The 12,034-nt window shown below is 39.0% G+C and overlaps 1 protein-coding gene across 1 annotated transcript in view; it reads right to left on the bottom strand.

Moving 5' to 3' along the window:
* Positions 1 to 3,381: 3,381 nt before the first annotated feature.
* Positions 3,382 to 12,034, bottom strand: part of MCMDC2 (minichromosome maintenance domain containing 2) — a 9,465-nt gene continuing 812 nt past the window's right edge. Inside the window, 11 exon segments of the mRNA XM_009078206.1 lie at positions 3,382 to 3,548; positions 4,056 to 4,165; positions 4,669 to 4,811; positions 5,517 to 5,693; positions 6,289 to 6,455; positions 6,782 to 6,987; positions 8,687 to 8,918; positions 9,433 to 9,561; positions 10,484 to 10,591; positions 10,758 to 10,880; positions 11,876 to 12,034. The exon segment at positions 11,876 to 12,034 is cut by the window's right edge and continues 32 nt beyond it. Of these exon segments, the coding sequence (XP_009076454.1) occupies positions 3,382 to 3,548; positions 4,056 to 4,165; positions 4,669 to 4,811; positions 5,517 to 5,693; positions 6,289 to 6,455; positions 6,782 to 6,987; positions 8,687 to 8,918; positions 9,433 to 9,561; positions 10,484 to 10,591; positions 10,758 to 10,880; positions 11,876 to 12,034 (1,721 nt within the window).

Raw genomic sequence — 12,034 nt, 5'->3', positions numbered from 1 at the left:
GAGTGAGTGTCACGCCGGTGTAGCTGTGCCTGCGTGTCCCGCGGGTGCTGGGGGTAAATTCGGGCTGACACTCGAGCCGCGCAGGCTGCCCAGGGAGCACACGTGTCATGGGCTACTGAGACGGACCTAATTAGTGTGTCCCACTCCCCTGGCAAGCTGTGATGGTCACAAGACTGGGCTCACCAGCCCTTAAAAGGAGTGACAGATTGGACATCTGAAGACACTTGGGTTTGCTGACTGGTCACTTTCATCAGCAAATGTCCTAATTCTAAAGATAAATTGCCTTCATTTTTCTTCGGGGAATTTGGCGAGTGCTGTATGGTGACCCTGACCATGCCCTCTCTGGGTTGTAGGCACAGATCAAGACTGGGGGTTCTGTCAGGGACAGGGTCCCCGGGGTCTCTGGGGTGATGCTGTCTGGCCAGGACAGCAGTGCAAATGGTGACCTCATTTCAACTGGTGCTAACACATTGGTGAGTTCCCTAGGGCACAGCATGTGAACTGGGCTTAAATGCTGTGCCCTGCCAGGGTGCTCCTCTCCCCAGCCACGACTGTTCATTAGGAGCAGTGCACTCATCCTGCAGTCAGTCATTCCTCACCCTGGAGCTTGCTTTAGGAAAATGGTCATGCCTCTGCTTAACCTTGAGCTCAGCTGACACTGTCTGTAGTTTTGTCCCTAGGTGAGTGTGGGGTTGGTATTTCTTTGACTGGCTTTTGTCTCCAAGGGAAGTGTTAATGCCTTCTGCTAGTGTGTCAGCAGTGGAGTTCTCTGATAAAACGTCTTTTATTTATTTTCTTTGTTTTAGGCAGTGAGTGAAGTTCAAGATGAGTTTGTTACTGGCTTTGGGGATCTTCAATCTGGACTCTGCCACACTGTTCCCTTGCAAGCAGAAAGATGTCACGTGAAATAACACTGCAGAAGTAATTCTTACCATAAAGATGTTGAGGGAAGCCTCGTGATCTGTAGTTCTGAAGCTGTTTCCTGGCTTGCAAATTCTCTTACAGATGGAATGTGGAGGAATGTGATTGCATGCAGGGTTAAGAGGCTGAAATTCTAACAAAAGGTATTGTGACAGCTATAAAATCTGAGACTTGCTCCCCAGGACAAAGCAGATGCAATCCAAGAATCCTGAATGAATTGAGACATGTTTGTAACTGAATCAGAGTATCTTGGTTTTAACTAGGGAGAGAACATGAGTTCTGATTTGAAGAATTGACAGGTGCTAGTTGGAAGTGAGAGACTGAAGTGAAGAACAGTCTGTTCAGATCACCATCCATGCTGGCACTTACCTCTGTCAGTCTCTTGGAATATATTCCAGAGGGAAAGGCAACTGTGGCAGTAAACTTTCTCTCTGGAAAGATAGTTGGCATTTGGGGCTTGAATGTAACAACAGGGAGGGACCTGCATTTTCATGCACAAAGAGCATTTTACTCATGTTCCGGCTTATACCAAATCTATTCTGTGCTTAACAGTTGAAATCAAGGTTCTACTTCAGTTTATGGAAACACAACCCTTGAGACAAACTTAACCAATGCCCTTGTATTTGATCTCTGGAAAAAGTGACACCAGTCTTACCATGGTCAGGAAACTGCTGGCATAATGATGATGACCCTTTGCCGTTTACCCAGCTGAGTTCTGTGATGAATAATGTTCTATCTGATGTGCCAGCTAATTAGAAGGATCTTTTCCAGTTTGATTTGCTCCCGTCATTTCTGATTTCATTTATTCTATGAAAGGTTCTGTGACATCAGATGACCTTCTCCACCGTCTTCCAGCCTTGTGTATGCACACAGAGCCAGCAGGAGAGTCCACCTACTTCTAGAAGAAGGTAAGTTGCTTTTTTACTGTCACACTGCAGGCTCCAGTGGCTGTACTGCCTGCTGGGGAAGGCCTGGACTGGCCCTGTTGGCTTCTGTCTAGAATGGTGCTGGCGTGCAGAGCTGCAGATGTGCCCTGGTAGTCGGGGACAGTTTTGAAAAACTGACTGACTTTGCTGTCCTTTCCTTCTGGTACTGCTACTAGTCTTCCAATTCTTGTTTATAAGATCACAAGAGAAACTGGGGAGAGGTGAGGATAAGAAGTTGTGCTCTTTTGCAGAAATGTTTTTTCTAAGGATCTACATTGCTTCATATGACTTCTCAGAAATAGTGATTTGTAAAGGAATTCTATCTCAGTCTATTCTAGGAGTAACTTTGCTGGCATAATGATGAGACGTTTTGCCGTTTACCCATCTGAATGGTTTTTGATGTGTATCTTTGAATCTGAAATGCCAGTGAAGGTAATAACTTTGGATAAGACTGATTAAGGGTACAGAAAACTAACTTTTTTTTTGTTACTGTTACTGTTCTTAGCTTGAAAGCAGCAGCCTGAAATGCTTCCATGGCCCTTCCTGCTCCTCAGAAACACTGCTAGTTTCAATAGTACGGCAGGGAGTAGCTGGTCACTGAAAATGTCTGAATAATCCTGGAATGAAGTTCAGGGCAGAGTGTCACTCTAGAAGGGGAAGTGGCCTTGAGGGCACTCTAGAACTCCATATGAATATAGAGTGTACTAGATAAATTGATTGAAAATTAATAAATGAAGTGTTAACACATGCAGGAAGAGTTGTCTTGTCTTGTCTAAATGTGAGAGTGTTTACAGTGTTGGTGGCTGTAGCTTTTCTCCTTATCTTCAAGGCAATGTGTGTATGAACAAAACCTTGGATTTCTGTTTTCAGTGAGTTTTTGTTGAGGCTATGGGAAGGGGCACTGTGATCCTGCTGGATGACATCCTGGGTAAGAGCCACGCAAGCCTTTGGTATTCAGCTTGTCTATATTTGACAGGATGTCTGTAGAGTTTTACTGCTCCTTTTTTATTTAACAGTTACCTTTTTTATACATCTCAAAATTTATACAGCATGAGTAGTTTAAGAAAGTTGGCTTAAACTAGGAAAAGTAGAGTTTTAATGTACTTAAAACAATTTAACCCTTATTGTGTGATACATACAGAAGCAACAAGAAAAACTGCAGATTTCAGGGAGCTGAAATGAAGCATTAGATTCTGAACTGGTGGTTTGATTTTAAAATATTACTAAATTACTGAAAATCTTTATTAAAAATCCTGCTTATTCATCACTTAACTGTGAATAAACAGTGGTGCCCAGGAAGAGAAGTTCTAGTTGTGGCCATATTCTGAAGCCACAGCCTCCCCAGGTCAGACATCCCTCCTGCCTTCCAAGAACACTGTCAGAAAACTTGTAATGAAGTCTTGTCAGCTATGCTTTATTCCTCAGCAAAACAGCACTGAACTTATACAACTAATAAGATTCTAGTATTTTTGTGTTTCTGACTGTAGTCTCTCAAAAAGCCAAAGCTTCAGGCTTTACTTACAGAGTGGAGTTTTTACTCCTCATTAGTGTTAATATGAATTCCTGGGGCATATGCAGCAATAAACTTCAGCAGTTGATGGTGAAGCTGCATAAGGTAAATATCTCTCTGTTGCAGGGAGTTTTCATCACTGAGGTCAAATGGAAACAGAGCATTTGGTGCTGTGCAAAAGGCAGACTTGCCTAAGCAAGGAAGAAATCAAGACTTAGCTAAAGATCTGATAAACTTTTGCCAGGACTTTGAGGGGGAAAGAAGCTGTGACAGATTGCTGTGTTACCATTTTAAGTGTTAGATCATAACTCTTACCTCGCTTCCAAATTTGTGTGTCAACAAATGTGACTGTGATACTGGATGAACAAACATACAAAACCAACCCCTGTTTTCAGTTTCCCCAGGGAGGGAGATCTCTTTCATTTAACCTGGACCAGTGTTAGAGCAACAATGCCTCAACTAAGCCAGCATGAAGGACAGGCTCGGTGCTGGCCTGTGGCCTCATTACGTACAGCACTGAGATTTGGGGAGGAAGTCACCTGACAGACCTCTCCAGTTCCAGTCTTCAACAGTGCAAACTCTGAGTTTTTATTTGAAATGAGCTATTGTTGCAATCAAGTGACAAAAGCTTTTTTTTTTTAACTGGACAAATATGCAAGTGATACACCCAAGACTAAAGACTGCATTGCATTAGTTACCGTGTTTGAGGATAAGTGATGACTCAAGTAACAAGATGGCAATCAACGCGTCTTCCTCGAGGACTGTCTGTCTTAAACTGAGCTTGGTGTGAGCCTTGGACAGTGAAATCCTAAGAGATCAATATGAGCAGGTCAGAAATAAAAGATGCTGCAGACATGAATGTGATGTGTAAGTCAAGTACATGTGTAAATCAAACACACTGAAGTGTTTTGGTTTTTTTCATACTTCATTTTTGCAGCTAATACTTGTCACTGACAAAATACATATTATGCATTAACTTCTTGTGCTATGAAAACAGTGGACCCTGGTGTATTACCTATTGTTAATACTTTTTTTGCTCAACTAATAAAGCTGTGAATATTTAAATCCCATTTTCATTTTTCTACATAGCCTTAAAAGTGAATTTTTTTTTCTAAATCACTGGTGTGGTTTTGTTCTTGGGGGTTTATTTTTGGCAACATCAATAGATAAAATAAATGGTATTCTTAAATGGTAAATAAGATTCTCTATATTTGAACTTTTCAAAACATAGGAGTCTTATCTAGATTTTTATTAAACAATCTCTTGAGCAGCTTAGCATTATGTCTCTATACTGTGCAGAGTAGGACGTACAGAATTTTTAGTGCAGATGTTGATAACGTCGATCCATGCATCGAATCTCTTCTCACCCTGCGACTTGCAAGGTAGTAGCCCTGAATGAGGTTTTCTGCATGTGAACTCAGTTCAACGTGAAGATTCTTAGCAAACAATATAAACTAGAGAGAGGGTTAGACATTTTAAGTAACTGACTGGCAAATAAAAGAATTGACTTTTTTTTTCACACCTTTTACCATGCCAGTGGCATAGTAATAGAGGCTGGACAATATCTTCTACGAATGGTTTTTACAGTAAAGACAGTTGTCACCATTTGGCTATGCTTAATAAGGAAAATATTAAGGATAATAATAATGAGAGACCTTGATACTAAACAGAATCACAAAATGGTTTGAGTTGAACTAAAAATCTGATTCCAACCGCACTGCCATAGGCAGGGATACCTTCCACTAGAGGAGGTTGCTCAGAGCCCTATCCAGCCTGGCTGTGAACACCTCCAGGGAATCATCTGTTCATTATACTAGAGAGACTGACAATTTATTTAGAATGGAATATTAACTTCAACCACTGATTGTAAACTATTCTGGTCAAAAATAGATATTGGAGATCTGTTCTCATATGAATGTTAACCTAGTATGCATTTCAGAAACAAGACAAAACTGAATTTAGTTTGTTGACCCTTTAAAGAACTGAAGCTGCTTTTATCAATGACCATTAGTTCTAGTGGGAATAAGGAGGGGGGAAGGGGAGACAGTGACTGTTGAAAATAAGCAATCAGACTGCACACAGGGAACCTTCTGATTTGAGAAACAGTGTGATACTTCCAAGTAAAATGCATTTCTAAATTATTTGGTATAATCTGTTACCTCCTCATAATCCTGTGTTCTGAACTGCTGTGAGACTTTGTACAGCATGGCCTCAGGATTAATGGCTCTTTTCAAGATATGATGTACAAGAGCAGATGGTAGTTGGCAGGAAGGAAACTCATTGCATATCAAAAGCCCAAAATCATCTACAAGGTTAGCTGGAATCAAACTCATGTCCTTAAGGGAAGACTGAGAGGAAGAAAAGAATTACTTTATTTTGGGCTTTTGACTTGTAGAAACATCACAGTGTTTTCCATCTGAAATATCCATTAAATACTGCATTATCTAATGAATTACCTACAATACATAGTATAATTTTGTTTCAGTGATACCTGCTTTTGGGAAGGCTATCTCATGTCAGAAGACACTTGATTTCAAGTCACTTCAGTTGTGACTTTCTGATAAATACTAACAAATTTTATTGTTTTATAAGTTGAAATAACCATAATTCTGTGTAAACACAAATGACAGCTATAGTAGCATTATTCTTTGGGTTCAAATTGAAGGAGGGGAAGTTTAGGTTAGATATTAGAAAAAGGTTTTTTACTCTGAGGGTGGTGAGACACTGGCACAGGTTGCCCAGGGACGTGGTGGCTGCCCCAGCCCTGGTGGTGTTCAAGACCAGGCTGGATGAGGCCTTGTGCAACCTGATCGAGTGAGGAGGTGTCCTTGCCCATGGGCAGGGAGGGTTGGGACTAGATGATCTGTAAGGTCCATTCCAACCCTTAAATTCTATGATTCTGTGAGTCTCATAACAAGGCATGTGCTTTACCATCTGTCCAATTATAAAGTTCTCCTCTTGGACATGTTTCCTTAAGGAAGAATCCACATCTACAAAAGACCAAAAATTGGTCTGAATTGAAATAGTAACTTGTTGGTCAGTCTCTTCTCCATACTTCTTCCCAGGAATGAATACTGTTGTTGTTCTGCTCTCTAGCGCTAGGATAGGACAAAAATTCATCAGTTAAGTAATCACTTAAGCTTAACTATAAATTGTAGCCCACACACACTGTCTGAAACCAGTCATAATTATGGTTTCACTGAATTGTCCTGAATAATGGATCTCAGCACTGTAGTTTGTGTAGCAAATGTAAGTTTACAGGACCTTGGCTTTTTTTGTCCTTATTTCTTACAAAGACTCTTTAATGAGTCAGCTTATAGATTTCTGCAGCATTTGAGGGCCATGAGGTGGGGGACAAACCTAGCTGTGAATTTGCATGTTTGTTTAGTTCTGTCCCCACATCTGGTAGTAGGTAGGAGGTTACCAGATTGTAGAAGTTCAAGTTTATCCTTTTTGTATGAAGATAAGTCTCCTATGTAGCAGACGCCACCCTTGGCTAGCACAGCACTGCAAGCTTGAATACTGGCACTTCCAGTTCCATGTTTGTCTTTGGCCACAGAAGGAAAAATGTCACTAGAAGGTGGGTGTCGTATGCCACGAGGCAGAAGACATAAGCTATAGTTCAGAAGCCTGGAGGGTTAAATAATTCTGTCAGTCATAAATTGTTAAATTATTCACTTTTTAAAAAACTTAAACAATACCATACTTAATATATATAAATATCATCGTAAAGTATTAACACACACTTGGAAACAACAACACAAAAAAAACCCTAACATGAAACTAGTGTCAGATGTTAAACTGAATGTTTAGCTTGGAATACAAAGGTAGAGGTCCAAAGCCTTCTCTCCTGCAGCTGCCAATGTATTTCTCATGGATCAAACGTGAGACATACCATGGTTTGTAATAGAAGTAATTCCTAGGAAGTCAAAGAAGTCTCATAATTTAACCCCATACTCTTAACTCCTCTTTTTATACCAGAGAAACTTCTCCCATTATTTAAAATGTTACAGGACTAGTAATCCTGGCCATCAGGGAAAAAGGAAGCTCTGCCTTCCTGGGTTACACCGCCACCTCCCCCAGCTCTTTTGGAGAGAGAAGATATGGAGTATTGTTTTCATCCCCTGTACTGTGTTCCTTCGCACAGGGAGGTTGCAAATTGTCTGTCTGGTTCCACAGTCAAAGGCTCCTAGTGATTTTAAGATGTCAGAGCAGTTTATCCTACTATTAATAACTGGGAGAGAACTATTAAGTAAAATCAGTAAGTACTAGTAAATAGGGTATTACACCAGTGGAAATATGATGTAGGAAATGTCTCCTTTGACAGGCTGCTGACAGTAAAACACTGTGCTCTTCCAGGACAGTGCAAATTACAATACTGATCAAGATACACAGTGTGCAACTTTTAATATTAACCAGATGTTTTGATTTTTAAACCTGTCAGAGTTCCTATTTCTCTTATGAAAATTTACTCTTAATCTGGGGCACAAAAAAAAAAGTCTTTCAGCCCACATTTTTTAAAATGTGAACTAATTTCTACTGCGAAGTTTTGAAATGGTCAAAGTAATTTTTCCACAACTAAAGATACTAATGAATTTGTTGAAGAGCTTCCAAACAGAAATAAAATTCATGCCACTTTCAAAGACATTTTTCAAAACTGAAAGTGAGGACCTATTTTGAGCTGTGGAAGAAGAAACTAATTTTGTTTAAATAATGTAAAGTTAAAGCTGAGCATACTGTACTTTTCTGCAGTGTACATAAAATTATGTTAATGTGAAGAGGTAAATACACAAAATGCTTAAATACAGAAAAAAATTTACACCTAATGGCAACAACAACCACATTTATGATCTCTGTGGAAAGTTGTGACTTTTGATACCTTATCAGTGTGCTCTATGAAAAAGTGACACAAATGCAAGTAACAATTTACACACTGCTTATTCCCTGAAAATGCTGACAACTGGGAATTGGTGATGAAAAGCCTTAAAAGTGACACAAGATTTGAAAAGTCTTTTTCCTTTATCATTTCAGTTTCTGGGTCAGTCTTCAGTTTTGATTTTAGAAGAGTGTTTTGTCTGAGCTCTGCTAAGCAGTGCTACTGTTAGATTTTTACTGCGGTTATTAGGGTGTTAGGGGGTTTTATCAGTAGTAAAGTTCTGACCTAGATTCGCTTGAATGAAATAAAAATGTTCCAGGGATAAAAAAATGGGTATTTTTACCAAGTTGAAGCCTTAGTCTTTAGCTTTTGATATAAGACTGATCCTAATATTTTAAAAAATAACTGAGTTTTAGACTCTAACTTATGTGAAGATGAAGAAAATCTCTTTACCTATCAATGACTAGTGTGTCACTTGTCACGATCAACAGATCCAAATAATCTGCATTTTCCTTTTCACATGTCTGTACTAAACTCAGCAATATTGCAAGTTTAAGAGTATTGTAAGTGCCTGGTGGAACAACTTGAGAAGCAAAGATGTTGGCCAGGACAGCAGTAAAGCTCCAGCATGAACTTGAAGTCAGAGAGAGCAGATGCTTAAAATTGTCACTGACAGAAGAAGGACCTAATGAAAACAAAGTACAGCTTAGCAAACATTTAAGAGACACCTATGCAGACATGTTAGAACAAATCACCATTCTAGTCTTGATACAAAACTTAGAAAGATTGAATATGTTTATGAATGTATTAAGCACAGATTCAGAGTGTAAACATCTGACACTGTTAATTGTGCTGATGAAAAGGTTGCAGGCACAATCTGTTAAAACTGGTGGAATAAGGAGGGAAAACCAAACTGAAATGTGGTGGTTTTTTAATGTGATTTCAAAGTGCCTTCCAATGGACAGAAGTTTTAAAGAGGAGTTGAAGAACTGCAGTAAGTAATTAGGTAGTTTTGCAATGCATGGAAAGCAGGCAAAAGCAGATGTTCTCGAATAACAATAAGTAAACATGTCAGACTGTAAGAGGAAAGTCCCTGACTGGTTTTCTAATATGGAGTAGAAAACTGTACCAATTATCAAGATTTTGTTCTAGGATTTCCAACTTTTTTTTTCAGCCAGTTTTTAATGGAACTTTCTTACCATTTGGTTTACTGAGCTGTACACTATTGACTTCCATACACGCAGTAGCTTGTAAACCATTTTGTACACAAGCTGGAATTCCTATAATCCTGTAGTGGTCTCCTAATGTCATTTTATTGGCCAGTTCATCTAGAAATAAATAGAAGCACAAGGAGGGAGGCAGACCTGCAGGTACGTTAGGACATAACACCAGTTTTAATCTCATGGTCAGAAAACTTCTTCACATTCTGAAGATGCAAAAACACACACAAATAGTCTTGTGTACCTTTGTATTTCTGTGCATCTTAGAAAAACAAATCCCTTTTATTTTTTTGAAAGAAGAATTAGGTCCAATCAAATATGAATTTCAGGCTGTCAGACACTGACTAACCTCACTGACCACTGAAGCCAATGAAAATTGAATGCATGTAATTCACAGTATCTTGCCCATAGATTGTTTTATAGATTTTTGTAAAAAATATATTTATTCCTATTTAGTTTTCAAGAAATTAACCACCTAATTCCATAGACTTTGGGAATGGCAGCGGTGGGGTTTGTTGCTGGTCTCTTTGGGTTAAGTTTTTTTGAGCATTAATGGAAGTATGTTGGCAAGTTGTGATTTTAGTTGGATATTCATGTTAGAAATCATTTAAGGTCTGCAGTGGAAGGCAATAGTAGTGGAAGCCAAAAATCCTGATGGAATGTGGAAAACAGCTAGATTGAGGAAGGATGTTAAAAATGCATGAGGTTAGTACAGAACAGCATGACCAAAGGAAGTAGGGAGGAGGAAAAAACAAGCTGCAGTGCAAATGAGACACTGCTGAGCCGGTTAGGGGTTTTTGTTTAAATGGAGGTATAAAAGTGAACACAACAGTTTTGCTCTCTGCAATCACCTGTGCACAGTTCTGTCACCTAGCTAATTTAAATAAAATTAGGGGAAGAAATACATAAAGAACTGCAATATAAATTATGACTTTCACCATTTAATCCAGGGAAATGGAGCTACAAATGCAAGGGATTATTACAGTTCAATTCTAAAACATATTTGACAAAACTGCAAAATTCAGCTTACCTCTCAAGAAAACTGTAACTGTCTGAATCCTAAAATGAGTGTTATCATTGGAATATCCTTTCAAAGCATTCAGAACTTTTGCATCAATCATTTCAACTATTTGCTTATCTTTCAAAATGAAGGCAAAGAAAAAGGTTAGTTCTCTTGAAAACATTTTTGTAAAATGACTGGTGTATTTTGGGGCTTTTTTCCTCACTTAAATATTTTGTTTACTTATTGTACAACAGAAGTGGGAAAGTACCAGGTCTAAAAAATAAGATTACATAGATCCTACCACCAAGGACTCTGAATTTCATGTCTTCCTGCAGTGCTGAAGCACACAGACCACACACAAAATCGGTCCTCACTGTGGCAGACTCTGTAGCTCCAGGGCGATGCACTCTGATGTACCTAAACCCTAAAACAAAGGCAGTAATTTACTAAACACTTAAAACGAGGACATAGCTTTAATTTTAAATTTCCCATCAAAGAACAGAAGCGATTAAGATACTGGGTTATGAAATTCCAAGTGTATAATGTGTTTCTTCAGATGAGCCTCTGTTCCCATACTCGGCTTCCACTAAAATGATCCACAGACTTTATTGTGGGTCGACCACGAGATGGCAGAATTTCCTACTGCACATTCCCAAGCGGAACAGCTTGGCCAGGCTTTCAGAGAAGCGAGCTCCACGGGCAGCAGCTTCTGCCTGGCGTGAGAATCGCATGGGATATGGATAGTCATTATTAGCTGTACGTGCCCTCATAAAGACATCTTCATGATTTATTCTGCAGTCTCCAAACTTTGGGATTGAGCTTCTCTTTTATGACTGTATGGTCTCTTTTACAAGAAGAAGCTAACAGAAAACAGCCTTAAAAGTACTTAAGGCCTCACCCTGCAGGGGCACAAGCATTTCAGTAGTAATTACTCCAAGCAGTAGTTCCACAGAAGTCGTAAAAGCAAACCTGTTTCATGCTAGCAGCTTTTGCCAGTCACTTGAGCATATACTCTTCTGCAGTATTTTTAGATAATCATACAACACAGTTTCCAAGGGGAAATGTGTTTTGCTAGCTTAGCTTTTTTACTTTGAGATTTTTAAGATCTGTATGTATTAAGTTACTTAATATTAACTTACACATCACATACTTGTGATGTGTTTTCTCATATAAAACTGCCTTCAGCACGAGGAAAAGGGATTGCTGGAACAGCCATGCTCCCAAATCATTTCATAAGGCTGAGCAAGGTCCACTGCCTTCAATTAATAAAAATCCTGTTGTGTTCACTACAAAAATATATGCATAATAAAAGTGCATAGGAAAATGTCTTTTTTATGGTAGGTTTTTATTCTCTTGTTACCAAAATTATTTACAAGCTTTTGAAATAGTACTGGTCTACTTTTATTTTTTTTTCACTACCTTCAGAGAATGGACAAGTTTCTTCAGTACAAAGAAATCTTGCTCCTTGTGTGTATTTTGTCACAGTTCCCATTGCAATCACTATCCCTTCAGACATATAAAATCTTTGAGATGTGTAGTTGCAGGGAAATGCAGAAAGACTCAGAACATAACTTGGGA

Source organism: Acanthisitta chloris, unplaced genomic scaffold (assembly GCF_000695815.1).
Source record: "Acanthisitta chloris isolate BGI_N310 unplaced genomic scaffold, ASM69581v1 scaffold45287, whole genome shotgun sequence".
NCBI lineage: Eukaryota > Metazoa > Chordata > Aves > Passeriformes > Acanthisittidae > Acanthisitta > Acanthisitta chloris.
The sequence above is the reverse complement of the archived record's forward strand: the minus strand, read 5'-3'. Positions and strand labels throughout refer to the sequence as shown.